The 14,958-nt window shown below is 36.2% G+C and overlaps 1 protein-coding gene across 4 annotated transcripts in view; it reads left to right on the top strand.

Annotated features, from left to right (window-relative positions):
- Positions 1-14,958, top strand: part of OXR1 (oxidation resistance 1) — a 489,593-nt gene that overhangs the window by 168,641 nt on the left and 305,994 nt on the right. Inside the window, exon 1 of one of the 4 annotated variants that reach the window (XM_032760247.2) lies at positions 9,788-10,487. The exons of the other annotated variants lie outside the window; for them this stretch is intronic. Within the exon in view, the coding sequence (XP_032616138.1) occupies positions 10,462-10,487 (26 nt within the window). The 5' untranslated portion in view covers positions 9,788-10,461. Of the gene's footprint in view, positions 1-9,787; positions 10,488-14,958 lie in introns of those variants that run through there. 4 annotated transcript variants of the gene reach the window in all.

Consider the following 14,958-nt stretch of genomic DNA (forward strand, 5'->3'; position numbering starts at 1 on the left):
GGAAGCATATAAGCAGGAAGAAATCATGTAAACAATGGAAAGAGTACACTATTAGGAACCAAGAAACCAGGATCATGATCCCAATTTGACGTTGGCTCCCTGTGAATAAGGGATGGCAAATGGGTTCTAAATTTCTGAGATCATCTCCAACAACCCTCTTATATAATCTCCTTAATGGCTGTTTTCATGCTGAGTGCAATAGAGTTTTTCATATTAGCCAATAAAGGAAAACTCATTCACTTAGACAAAACGAATTGAGAATCTATGACAAGGTACTGTGGTAGATACAGTGAAGCTGCGAGATGCCTCCTCCTGGGAATTTGTTGTCATCCCCTAAAATGCATTATCTAATATGTGCATGACACTGTGCTAGAAGCTGGGACTGTAGAGATGTAAAGAAAACTACTTGGGGGCTTATACACTAGCTGGAGAGATGTAAGCAAAAAGAGAGATAAACACACAAGGCAGCATATATGATGTGTGATGTGCCATGTGAACAGGACAAACAACCACTTTAAATGTTCAGCTTCTAATGTCCAGTGCAGATCTTTAGGGACTGTTCACACATACCTGGTAATATGTGTGGATCTCATTGTGTCCATGAGTATCAACATAGAGGTAAATGTAGGAGATCAAGGTAGGGACACAAGGACTAGATTGTCAACCAATTATATTCAAATCCAGAGTCATCTAAATAAAGAAAGAGATTGGGAAGCCCACCACAAACCAGAGAAATGGTTATATCTACCTATGTTATAATGTCCAAAACAGGAGTCACTAGTTTGTATTGACATATGCTGTAAATGGAAAACACACCCTGAATTTCCCAGATTTAATATGAAAAAAATGCAAAATATCTCAATCATTTCTATACTGGGTTGAAATGATAATATTTTGGATGTACTGGACTAAATAAAACATAATTAAAGTTACTTATTTTTTAATGTGGCTTCCAGAACATTTAAAATTACGTATATGGCTTATATGATATGGCTATTGGATGGCACTGGGTTTCCTGCTTTGGAACTGTGCAAATCATTTAACTGCTCTGATATTCACTTTTATCATCTGTAAAATGGGGATGAAAGTAGTGCTGTTCTCACAGATTTGTTCTTATCATTAAATCAAATGATACTTAATAAGTACTTACCAGTGCCCAACTTACAGTTAGGATTCAATAAATGAGAGCAATATGTTTATGATACAGACATAACATGTTGGTGCAGGACGATATAGCTTGTCCAATAAGTGTGGAATTAGATTAACACTACTCTGGTTCCCATAATTTACTAGCCTTATGACCTTGGGCCAGTTACTTAACCTCTAAGTACCTCAGCCCCCACCTGCATATGAATTGGGTTTATTAAGAGATGCATCCCCATTGCTGTTCTTGGGATAATTAAATGAGATAATCCATGAAAGGTGCTTAGAACCCTCCTGGAGCAAAATAATGGAAAATTATAGTTGTATTGTTGTTACTGCAATTGTTCATATTCAGAAGATATTTGCTTCTTTAAAAATTGTATTTCTATTTGTGTTTGTTATTGCTATGGACTGAATTTCTGCGTCTCTTTAAAATTCATATGTTGCAACCTTAATCCCAAATGAGATGACATTTGGAGTTCGGGGCCTTTGAGAGGCAATAAGGATTAGATTAGAGCAAGAGAGTAAAGCCCCAGTGATGGGATTAGTGCCCTTACAAGGAGTTGAAGAGACCAGAGCTTTCTCGCTACCATGGGAGGACATAGCAAGAAGGTATCTCTCTGGAAACAAGGAAGAGAGTCCTCGCCAAAAACCTGACCACACTGTCACACTCTGATCCCAGATTTGTAGCCTCCAGAACCGTGAGAAAAATAAAGTTTGTTTTTTAACCCACCTAGTCTATCATAGTTTGTTAGAGCAGCCCAAAATAAAACAACTGTTTTAGTTTAACATTCTTTTTAATTTAGTTCAATTTGTGTTTTTCCTGATATTTGCTTTCCTTTTTTTCTGATATTTTGTTTTAAATTCGGAGGTTCTAAACCACTAGGTGTTATGAATTCCCATGTAGCTAAAGGCATGTGCTGGCTTTTAAAAGTCACTGCCCACCCCACCTCAATCACCTTCTTATTTGACATACAAACATTGTGGATTTTATCTTGCCCTGCTACCTGCTAGGAGATGGAGCAAAGCATTTGTTTTCTTACTACTGAATCCTTAATACTTAGCAACATGCCACCAAGTATTCACCAAAGGGTTCAATAAATTCGTTGAATGAATGAGAAACCTGATATAAATACTTACTTGAAGAATAATAATGAAATCAAGTTTTTTAAATCATTGACTAGATTCTGGATAGCTGAAGTTGCTGGATAAATGAGGTTTTACTGTGGCTGATATTTGGAGGCATGAAGAAAATTTCACTTAATTGACCTTTTATTTCATCTTCAACTAAATGGAAAAAAGTCTGCTCCATATTATAGAGAGAACTGAGTGGTGCTCCTCAGTGGTGGGACTGCATTGGTAATTTTCAAGGTGGACAGCAGTTTTAGAAACTCTAGGATGTTATCTAGATAATTGTAGTCTTATAATTTATTAATTTATTCCCACACCTACACCCTACCCCAAAAAGCTATGGTCTAACAGGCTCTGCTTTGAAGAAAAGAATGCAATATTTTCTGGACAGTTGTGCTCAGCGCTGCCATATGGACGACTGCACAATTTGTCCTCAATCCTAATGTCACAGGACAATCGGCTCAATCTCTAATGAAAATGTGATGTTTTTTCTGTATATACAGAAAAGTACTGCTGATTTCAGTAGTAGAGAAATTATATGGTATATTATTACATGGTAAACTATTTGGTATGTAGTTAAAGAATAAAAAAAGATACTTCCATTCCTTTCTAGTTCTGAGAGATAGAATAATTTCCAACTCATCAAAATTTGATTGTTAAAGCTTACTATAGCCCTAGGCATGCATCTAAAACATATCAAGCCACTGTTGAATAGATTATTAGCCACAGTTTCCACTCTCATTTTTTCTTTTCAGGAAGGCATAGGATTTGGTTTGTAATTATTATATCCTTAGATATAGAAAATTGAAAAATAAAATTTAAGAGATTATTCAGCAGTTGGGATTTTAAAATAATAATTAGCTTTAGTCTTTGAAAACATACTGAAATATAAAACATCACCAAATTAAAATTAAAATACCAGTATAGCATGTTAACCTAGATGATAGGAGTGTTTTATCACCAATGTGTATTACCAGGTTAAATGTATAAAAATAATTGGTACTTCCCCATTCTTACCATATTCCCAGTATTAGTATTAGCCATTGCTTAATGTTTAATAGCTGAGCTTGGATTTATAAACTTCTGTTTAAAAATAAAATAAAATTAAAAAATAAACTTCTGTTTAAAATTTTCATTGCTTTTAAAAAGATAGTATCATCTGCTAGGATTTTTATGGTTTTGTGTTTTACATTTAAGTCTTTAATCCATCTTGGGTTAATTTTTGTAAAAGGTGAAGGAAGGAGTCCAGTTTCAGTTTTCTGCATATGGCTAGCCAGTTTTCCCAGCACTGTTCACTGAATAGATCCTTTCCCCATTGCTTGTTTTTGTCAGGTTTGTCGAAGATCAGATGGTTGTAGATGTATGGTATTATTATTTCTGAGGTCTCTGTTCAGGTCCATTGGTCTATATGTGTGTTTTGATACCAGTACCATGCTATTTTGGTTAGTGTAGCCTTGTAATATAGTTTGAAGTCAGGTGGCATGATGCCTCCAGCTTTGCTCTTTTTGCTTAGGATTTTCTTGGCTATATGGGGTTCTTTGATTCCATATGAAATTTAAAATAGTTTTTTCTAATTCTGTGAAGAATGTCAGTGGTAGTTTAATGGGAATAGTACTGAATCTCTAAATTACTTTGGGCAGTATGGCCATTTTCACGACATTGATTTTTCCTATCCATGAGAATGGAGTGTTTTTCCATTTGTTTGGGTCCTCTCTTACTTCCTTGAGAACTGGTTTGTAGTTCTCCTTAAAGAGGTCCTTCACATCCCTTGCTAGCTGTATTCCTAGGTATTTTATTCTCTTTGCAGCGATTGTGAATGGGAGTTCATTCATGATTTGGCTCTCTGCCTGCCAGTTGTTGGTGTAAAGGAATGCTTGTGATTTTCGCAAATTGATTTTGTATCCTGAGACTTTGCTGAAGTTGCTTATCAGTCCAAGAAGTTTTTGGGCTGAGATTATGGGGTTTTCAAAATATAAAGTCATGTCATCTGCAAACATCAACAACTTGACTTCCTCTCTTCCTATTTGAATAGCCTTTATTTCTTTCTCTTTCCTGATTGCCCTGGCCAAAACTTCCAATACTATGTTGAATAGGAGTGGTGAGAGAGGGCATCCTTGTGTACTGGTTTTCAAAGGGAATGCTCCCAGCTGTTGCCCATTCAATATGATATTGGCTGTGTGTTTGTCATAAGTAGCTCTTATTATTTTGAGATATGTTCCATAAATACCTAGTTTCTTGAGAATTTTTACCATGAAGTGGTGTTGAATTTTATCGAAGCCCTTTTCTGCATCTATTGAGATAATCATGTGATTTTGTCTTTGGTTCTGTTTATGTGATGGATTACGTTTATTGATTTGCATATGTTGAACCAGCCTTGCATCCCAGGGATGAAGCCAGTACTTGATCGTGGTGGATAAGTTTTTTGATGTGCTGCTGGATTCAGTTTGCCAGTATTTTACTGATAATTTTCACGTCGATATTCATCAGGGATAATGGCCTGAAATTTTCTTTTTTTCTTGTGTCTCTTCCCAGTTTTGGTGTCAGGATGGTACTGGCTTCATGAAATGAGTTAGGGGAGAGTCCCTCCTTTACAATTGTTTGGAATAGTTTCAGAAGGAATGGTACCAACTCCTCTTTGTACCTCTGGTAGAATTCAGCTGTGAATCCGTCTGGTCCTGGGCTTTTTTTTTGTCGGTAGGCTATTAATTACTACCTCAATTGCATAGCTTATTACTGATCTATGCAGGGATTTGACTTCTTCCTGGTTTAGTCTTGGTAGGGTGTATGCGTCCAGGAATTTATCCATTTCTTCTAGATTTTCTAGTTTATTTGCATAGAAGTGTTTATAGTATTCTCTGATGGTAATTTGTATTTCTGTGGGTTCAGTTGTGATATCCCCTTTATCATTTTTTATTGTGTCTATTTGATTCTTCTCCTCTTCCTTCTTAGTCTAGCTATCGGTCTATCTATTTTGTTAATTTTTTCAAAAAAAACACCTCCTGCATTAAGATTTTTTGGAGGGTTTTTCATGTCTCTATCTTCTTCAATTCTTTTCTGATCTTAGTTATTTCTTGTCTCCTGCTAGCTTTTGGATTAGTTTGCTTTTTCCTCTCTAGCTCTTTTATGTGTGACTTTAGGGCAGTGATTTGAGATCATTTTAGCTTTCTGATGTGGGCATTTGGTGCTATAAATTTCCCTCTTAACACTGCTTTAGCTGTGTCCCAGAGATTCTGGTACGTTGTGTCTTTGTTCTCATTGGTTTCAAAGAACTTCATTTCTGCCTTAATTTCATTATTTACTTAGGAGTCATTCAGGAACATGTTGTTCAATTTCCATGAAATTTTGTGGTTTTGAGTGAGTTTCTTAATCCTGAGTTCTAATTTCATGGCACTGTTGTATTGAGAGACTGTTTATTATAATTTCAGTTTTTTTTTGCATTTTGCTGAGGATCTTTTTACTTCCAACTATGAGGTTGATTTTAGAATAAGTGCCATGTGGTGCTGAGAACAATGTATATTCTGTTGATTTTGGGTAGAGAGTTCTGTAGATGTCTACTAAGTCTACTTGATCCAGAGCTGAATTCAAGTTCTGAATATCCTTGTTAATTTTCTGTCTCGTTGATCTGACTAATACTGACATTGGGGTGTTAAAGACTCCTACTACTATTGTGTGGGAGTCTAAGTCTCTTTGTAGGTTTCTAAGAACTTGTTTTATAAATCTGGGTGTTCCTGTATTGGGTGCATATATATTTAGAATAATTAGCTTTTCTTGTTGAATTGTTCCCTTTACCATTTGATAATGCCCTTCTTTGTCTTTTTTGATCTTTGTTGGTTTAAAGTCTGTTTTATAAGAGACTAGGATTGCAACCCCTGCTTTTTTCTTTGCTTTCCAAGGCAATTCCATTCAGGACATAGGCATGGGCAAAGACTTCATGACAAAAATGCCAAAAGCAATTGCAACAAAAGCCAAAATTGACAAATGGGGTCTCATTAAGCTAAAGAGCTTCTGCACAGCAAAAGAAACTATCATCAGAGTTCACAGGCAATCTACAGAATGGGAGAAAATTTTTGAAATCTAGCCATCTGACAAAGGTCTGATATCCAAAATTTACAAGGAACTTAAACATATTTACAAGAAAAAAACAAACAACCCCATCGAAACTGGGCAAAGAATACGAACAGACACTTCTCAAAAGAAGACATTTACATGGTCAACAAATGTATGAAAAAAAGCTCAATATGACTGATTATCAGAGAAATGCAAATCAAAACCACAATGAGATACCATCTCATGCCAGTCAGAATTGATTATTAAAAATCCAGAAAAAATAGATTCTGATGAGGCTGTGGAGAAATAGGAATGCTTTTACACTGTTGTTGTTGGTGGGAATGTAAATTAGTTCAACCATTGTGGAAGACAGTATGGCAATTCCTCAAGGATCTAGAACCAGAAATAAAATTTGTTCCAGCTATCCTATTACTCGGTATATACCCAAAGGAATATAAATCATTCTACTATAAAGATTCATGCACACATATGTTTATTGCAGCACTATTTACAATATCAAAGACATGGAACCAACCCAAATGTCCATCGATGATAGACTGGATAAAGAAAATGTGGTACATATACACCATGAAATACTATGCAGCCACAAAAAGGAATGAGATCATGTCCTTTGCAGGGACATGGATGAAGCTGGAAGCCATCATCCTCAGCAAACTAACACAGGAACAGCAAACCAAACACCACATGTTCTCATTCATAAGTGGGAGTTAAACAATGAGAACACATGGACACAGGGAGGGGAACAACACCCACCAGGGCTTGTTGGGGGTGGGGGGTGAGGGGCAGGAACTTAGAGGACGAGTCAATAGGTGCAGCAAACCACCATGGCACATGTATACCTATGTAACAAACCTGCACATTCTGCACAAGTATCCCATTTTTTTAAGAAGATATATTAAAAAGGATAGTATCATCTGAAAAATTAAGTTACAAAATTCTTGTAGAAAATGTATATGTACACACAGACACACACATACCCCATATATATATATATACATATATATATATACACCACACAGATATTAGCATTATTGATAATTTAATATAAATCACAGTATTTAAGAACAAATATGAATAGTTTAGATATGACCTTGGGCAATAGGCATTAGGAATTCAAGGAGAGTTCTTCTTCTAGTGTTTCTAAATCCTATGTCTAATGAGTCTACCAACAGAGCCATTTATTTACAGGGAATTAAATGGAAACTGCTAAAGCACTCTTGATAATCTCCACCTGCTGTCCTATTATTAAAGAGCCTTGGAGTACAGTGAAGTAGACAAACACACTCATCTTACCTATTTTATTTCTAGTATAACCTCACGGACTAGTGATACGTTTGCAGTCATTTAAGAGGCTTTATGTAGCATAAAATACCAAAGAAGAGTGAAATCTGAATCATTATAAAACAAACCACAATATAGAGGTGAAAAGTACCATGGGTCTTAACAGCTTTATTGTAAGAGTCCATTCAAACATTAGCATTTTCACAGTGCCAGGTGAATCCATCTGCAGGATACTGAATCATGCTGTCTGTTGCCCACAGTTTGAGAACTGCTCATTATTAACTGGGTCATGACTCAGGACAGCACCCCAGATGCACCACTTCCAGCTTGTGCTAAAAGACGACTAGCCTCATTACCATGACTGTCTCCTATGCACCCTCTCACTTACTTACCAAGTCATCATTTTTACCATCATTTCCATCCATGTCCATCATCTGTTGCCTATTTTAGACGTTATTTATTTTTAAGTATACTCTAGATGTCCACTTAATCAGATTCTACGTGAATATAAATGTTAGGGGCAGAAATGAAAGGACATTCATACTAATTAATTCACAGCTTAGCACTATTCATACTGCGAGGCTTTAGAAAGAATTTCTAGGCATGGCAAATCATATCTTCCTACTCCTCTTAAAGTGCAAGAAAAATGCAGCTCCTCCTGGAGAACAGTGGCAAAAATGAAATGTTTGTGGAGCCAGGCTATGTCCTTCCTTAAAAACAACTTGACTTTAATTTCGCCTGGGTTGGACATGCTGATTAACAGAAACAGTAACAAGACCAGGGCCTTACAATGTTTTTCAGACCCTACTATCTGCAGAGGGAAGCAAGAAGAGCCCTTTCTTACTAGGCTATCAAATAGAGATTGGCTTTGTGAAAGTTTTCTTTTCCAGTCCAGGCAGATGAATGAGAGTGAAAAATATGAGGGTGATGAGAAGTGGTTTGTCTCCCCATCCCTGATACCCTCTAGAAATCTGCAAGGTGGACACTTGTGTTCAAATGTGGTTCATTAACAAATAAACTTGTAGTCTAAGAACATTGCTGTAACTCATTTCTACTTTTCTTTACAAGTTAAGGTGCGGAAATACCCTGGGGCTATCCTGTTTCATGACTTCTCTGAACCCACAGGGAACTTCTCCACTTAGAAATCAAATTTTTGAGGCCAGGTGCGGTGGCTCACGCCTGTAATCCCAGCACTTTGGGAGGCTGAGGCGAGCAGATCACAAGGTCAGGAGTTCGAGACCAGCCATGACCAACATGGTGAAACCCTGTCTCTACTAAAAATGCAAAAATTAGCCAGGCGTGGTGGTGTGTGCCTATAATCCCAACTACTCAGGAGATTGAGGCAAGAGAATTGCTTGCACCTGGGAGGCAGAGGTTGCAACAAGCTGAGATAGCACCACTGTACTCCAGGCTGGGCAACAGAGCAAGACTCCATCTCCAAAAAAAAATAAATAAATAATCAAATTTTTGGCCAGCCACAGTGGCTCATGCCTGCTATTACAGCTCTTTGGAAGGTTGAAGTGGGAGGATTGCTTAAGGCCAGGAGTTCAAGACCAGCCTGGGCAACACAGCAGGACCTCATCTTTACTGAAAAATACAAAAAGTAGCCAGGCATGGTGGTATGTGTCTGCACTCTCAGCTACTCTGGAGGCTGAAACAGGAAGATCACTTGAGAGGTTGAGTCTGCAATGAGCCAAGATGGTGCCACTGAACTCCAATCTTGGCAACAGAGCAAGGCCTTGTCTCAAAAACCAAACCAAAACAGAAAAAACAAAGAAAGGAAAACGAATTTTTGTGATGATCTCTGGTGGAAGAAAACTTAACAAGCTTTTATCCCACCCTCAACATATTCCTTAAAAGATACATAGTTTATTCTTTCTAGTAGTTGTATTTGTTATAATGCTGTGTAATTTATAGCTGAAGACCATGTTTACAAATTTTGTGTATCATCATACACATCTCTTATTTCTAAAATAAATTAAAAGTCAAACGTTACTTTGAGGGCATCTTAAATTTTTGAGGGTATTAATTTGACTTTTGGTAACTGAGGCTAATCTCTATTAGAATGCTTCACAAGAAATCATTAATCTACTTTATCTGGTTTTTCTTTTAATATAAAGGGAAAATGGTCTGATGATATAAAAAGATCTGAAAGCAATGTATGAAGGGGAGGGAAGTATGGTAAAGTGCTGAAGAAGTCAGTGTCTGGGTTCTTACAGGACAAAATTCAAACCTCATCTCTGCCACTTACTAGTTATGTAACCTTGCGCAAGTTCCTCAACCTTGGTAATTTTCTATTGTTTATTCTGTTCGATGGAAATACGAATAGCACCTCCCTTAGAGTCCACTGTGAGATTAACGAAGTCATGCATTTAAATCACCTACCATAATGCCTAGCACATTGTAAGAACACAATGAATTACAGTGACACCAGTGTCAATATCAATATTCTTGTGTTCCTTGGTTAAAAGTCTGATAAGGGCACTATCTCTAAATCGCTTCTGTGTTTTCCTTGTAGCATACAAAGAAAAATACACTTCCAGAAGATCTTTCTCACATACATATCTGAAGAGTCATCGTATTTAATACCCCCCTTCGTTGTACACACCGAACGGCATATTCTTTGGGTGATAACAGCTTGCTATGTGGGATTTGGGTCTCTTTTTGCCTTAGATGTTGGTCTGATACTAGCCCCACCCCCCAACAGCCGGGCTCCTGGCGGAGGTAGTGGGTGGAGCTAGCGAGACATCTAGTACGGGGCTCACAGGTAACAGAACTCCGATCAGATCTCCCCCGGCTCCCACACAGATATAAGGTTGCTTGCCTGCCTGCACAGAAATGACGAAGGAGAAAAACAGCCCAGGGTAGGTGGGATCTATCAGCCTCCATCTGTTGTTACTTCCTGTGTTATGAAGAAAATGTTTCCTGGTTCCATTATAAAATAGCTCTCTGATTTCTGTGCAAGTGAGAAATCAAATCTTTGTGTTTATGGGACCAAACAGATGGATTTCTGTTGCCATTTGGTTCCTGGCGAAGTGGGACCGTGAACAAGGCAGACTGCCAAAGACATAGGTACTAAAGAAAGGGAAAACCCTTCTGATACGTTTGCTGTGCAGTATTCATTGCATACGATCCCTTTCGAAGTCATAGTTCATCCTATTTTTAAATGCTGTTTTTCCTAATTTCAACTCGGCACCACCTATCATTTATGAACACAGTTTTATTGTTTGGTGTGAGTGGTTTTAAATGGCATAGGGAGATAATCGTAATTTGTATTCTCAATTAAAATATATTAAGCACTCATATTTCAATATGTTGTATTCAGCTTAAATATATTATTTAAAATAATCTAAAATTACTTGAAAAAACAGAATCATGAAAAATGTCCGTATTATTCTGTGAATAATAGTTTCAACCACTTAATATTTTAAACTAATAATAGCATAGGTCTAGCAACAGAAAATAATTATTGAAAATTCTTATTTTCAGTTGTTACCGGCATAGACCTCATTACAGGAATAGGCCTCATTGGCCTTGGTAGATGACCAGGCGCTCTTTTAGAAAATCAGTTAAAACAAAAGTGCAGAAATCTCCCGCCCCCAGAAGCAAACTACCTTTATTCATGAATTCTCATTATTCCTGACTGTAAGAATGCATTTTCTTTTTCGTTATTTCTGTCAGACATAGATAACATCATTGATGTTGTTAACATCATTTAAATTTCAAGATTATATTATGCTTTTATATAATTAAAGCTATTTTGTTCTCTGGTATAAAGTTTATAGGTGGGCAGGTGAGAAAAACACAATGTTTGAAAGTTTAGTACTTAACCAGATTACTTAATTAGCACCCTCTTCTGCCTGGCTTGACATTTATAGTTGATCATGAATTTGCATCTTAGAAGCCAGAAAACAACAATTATCTGGAAACTTAATTTTAAAAATATAAATTTTGCCTGACTTATATTTTAGGGGTTGAAATTGCCTTGTTAAGAATTAACCTCCCTCAGCTGATGTTACCCCTCTGATCACTTTTGACTCTTCGTTTAATTATAAGAAAATAACTTGCAGTTCTTCTTGCCTCCCTTCCATCAATATTTAAACAAGGAAAAGCATCCATAGCTCTGAGCCAAATGCAGTTAGCTACATAGAATATGGTTTAGTCACAGAACCAATAGAGTTATCAGAAACCTTAGCAAGTTATTCCTTTAGAAGTAGTCCCAGATACAACACCACTTCTACTCAAAGCCAAAGTTATTGTTGAATGTAGACTACACACTGTTCTGTATGCTTTGCCTGTATTAACGGCATCATCACGACCACTCCTGCAAAGTTTGTATTGTTATAATTCCCATTGTAACTGATAGCATACTGAGGTAAGAAAAGAGTAAGCAAATTATCCAGCTCCACGCAGCTAGTAAATGATGATGGCAGAGTCCACAGAAGCTTGGTAATAGATTTCTTAAAAATTAAAACAAATCCAATCCCAAATTACTTGTTTAAAATTCCTTTTACATTTCCTTCATTAGATATTCAAATTACAAAATATGTCCATATTGATACAAATAAGAGAAAAATCTTAATGATGCCACATTAAGAGGATTTCTTTTACTTTTTTGTTTTTTAATTTTTTTTTGCTGTCCCTTAGAATCAGTAGGGGCCACATCCCCTTTCTAATCCTACTCTCCGGGCGTGGAGAGCACTTTCACATTTTTCTTCATGCTTGCCACATGTATGCTGTCTCACAGCCATGCATACTTTTAAACAAAAATAACAATATAAACATTACTCTGAAACTTGATATTTCATCAAGTCGTAAATCATAGTGCTTACTCCAGGCCAGTAGAGTTGTAGCTGAGCTTTGCATTGGTGCATAATATTTCATGTGATGAATGAACCATAATTTTTTCATGCAATGATGGATGTTCAGATAAGAGAATGATCAATTCCTCGAGTGTTTTAAATAGACAACTGACAGAAAGAGTGAAATGAGCTAGGTGCTTTTACCAAAGCTAAGGTCTGATTATGAAGACGTTCCTCATAACAGTGCAATTGCTTAGTGATTAAATGATCAAAATTATGCCTGGCTACCTCCCAAGTACACATTTCTTAAATTATTCCATATCACCTGAAAGAATGTGGTGAATCTTTTCATGTTTGTCTGTGTAGTATTTTCAGCTTAGATTCTTTGTAGCAAAGTGGAAGGAATTGGGTACATTTAATATTAAATTTTTGTTGTTGGAAGGGAAAAAAACCACTAAATTATTGCAGTTCTAAATTATGGTTTGAAAAGGAAAAGCAAAAGCAATCAAAATATGAAGCGAGAAAAGAGAGGCAGCTCTGAAATCAACACATTGCCTAGGACATTCTCCCTAAGAGTCTGCTCTTCTTGGCTGATGCAGCAGCAGTGCACTGTACACAACAAACTGCCAGTCCCAAACTCCTTGTAGTGCCAACTAGCATTCCAAGTAAAACAGAGCAGACCTTTTAAAGCCACCTAAGTATCTCTTGAGCATAGGAGTATGATTCCTTAAATGCTCTTATATTTTCATTTTATAGAGCTCTGAAAGAGGGTGCTTTTTTTAAGTTTTAGTTTTAAGGCAAAGCAAAGCTTTGACACCGATTGATAATTTGCCTGTGCACCTCAGAAAAGTAATTCCTTTCTTAAGAACAAACAGCTTATCTAGTCATTTCCCTAACTTTTCTTGCTCTAGAACTGAAGCAAATTTGCTAATTTGGTAGTATTCTGTAAAGCAGCAAACTGTGATATTCAGTAGTTCTCACTGCAAATTGGGAACCGAGAAAGGATATAACACATTCTTTGCACTCCTATAGAACCTATCAAGGCTAGAGATGTTGAGCCTGACTCTCTTAACAGCTCCAGTGTCTGAAACAAATATTCTAATGTCTAAATGAAGTTGTGCTCATTCCCTCAGGGTTTAGTGTAAAACAATATGCTCTTGAGGTGAGGACAAGAAAGCCATCACCTGAGTATGTGAGTTATCATGTTGATACCCTGAACATTCCATTCTAGACTACCTGGAATCAAGGGCCACATCTGAGTGTGTGATATTTGCAAACAGTTTGGCTTATTATCATTGCAATTGGAAATCTTACAAGCATATATACTGGCTGTAATATGTATTTTATTTATACAGATGAATTCTGCCCATTTAGAAACAAAAAAGTTGTCTGTAGAATACATTATAGTTTTCATTCTTATACATGGACCTGAATAGAGTTAAGAATATGATCTTTTAGCTTTGCCATTTTAAGCAATTTTGTATACACATAATCATTCACTTGGAAGCCAGTTCAGTTTCAATTTATATAATGATTGTTTGTAATTTAGAATAACAGGAAATTTTCTTTTTTTCTTTCAAGTATTAGTTTTGATGATGTTGAAGTATGCTGGTTGAAAACTTAATGATTTTGAAATAGCACAGAGACAGAGGTATTACGTTGCTTGATATAGTATAAAATTTTGATTGTTTTCTAGAAACATCTCTGTTGAGATTAGCAATAGAAGTTTTAAATATTGTGCGTAAATTTCCAATTTGGTTCAACATATATTTCTTTAGCTTTTATTTTTTGCATGTCCCTTGACTTTTTTAAAAATAAGAATATTCAAAAATGAATAAAACATGATTCCTGCTCTCCAGAATTTTACGGGTTAGTGGGTGAGACTGAGAGTTACATGCTTAAAAACAAATATGATGTAATAGCAGGAAGGCTGCTACTGCTCAAACAGTAGGAAGTTAAAAACATGAGAACATGAGATGATTTGGGGAAAGGGAGCGTATTTGACAAAATGTCCACTGTTTGCTCAGTTTGGGGTCCCAGAGGCTAGCCGACATATTGTATGCAGGACACATGGACCATAGTCTAGCTCCTAACTCCATCTGCATTTGGTTTCTGTCTGGTAAGCTCATGTGTAATTACAGACTCAGGACAAAGAAGTGGTTAATTCTTCAAGGGTAAATGAAATATGATACAAGATGGAAACTGAACACCACAAATATCCAAAAGAGAAGTATGATATTAGCTGAATTTTTTATTCCATTACATTTTCTTAAATCTGTGAAATCCATGTAAGTCTGAACTTAAAGACAGCCCTATCTTTTAATTAAGCCTATAAAAATTTCAGCAAACCAAAATGTTTGTTAAAATAACCATTAACCACATATATATCAAAATATTCATTATATATATATAATTTCTTTAAAATATCATGCTCAGAAATAGAGTAAGTTTTAATTAACAGGAAAATTATTTCATATCTTGTTATCTTTACCAAAAAATAAAAATCACCACCAACAACATTCTGTATCTATGG

This window comes from Hylobates moloch, unplaced genomic scaffold (genome assembly GCF_009828535.3).
Source record: "Hylobates moloch isolate HMO894 unplaced genomic scaffold, HMol_V3 SCAFFOLD_9, whole genome shotgun sequence".
Classification (NCBI taxonomy): domain Eukaryota; kingdom Metazoa; phylum Chordata; class Mammalia; order Primates; family Hylobatidae; genus Hylobates; species Hylobates moloch.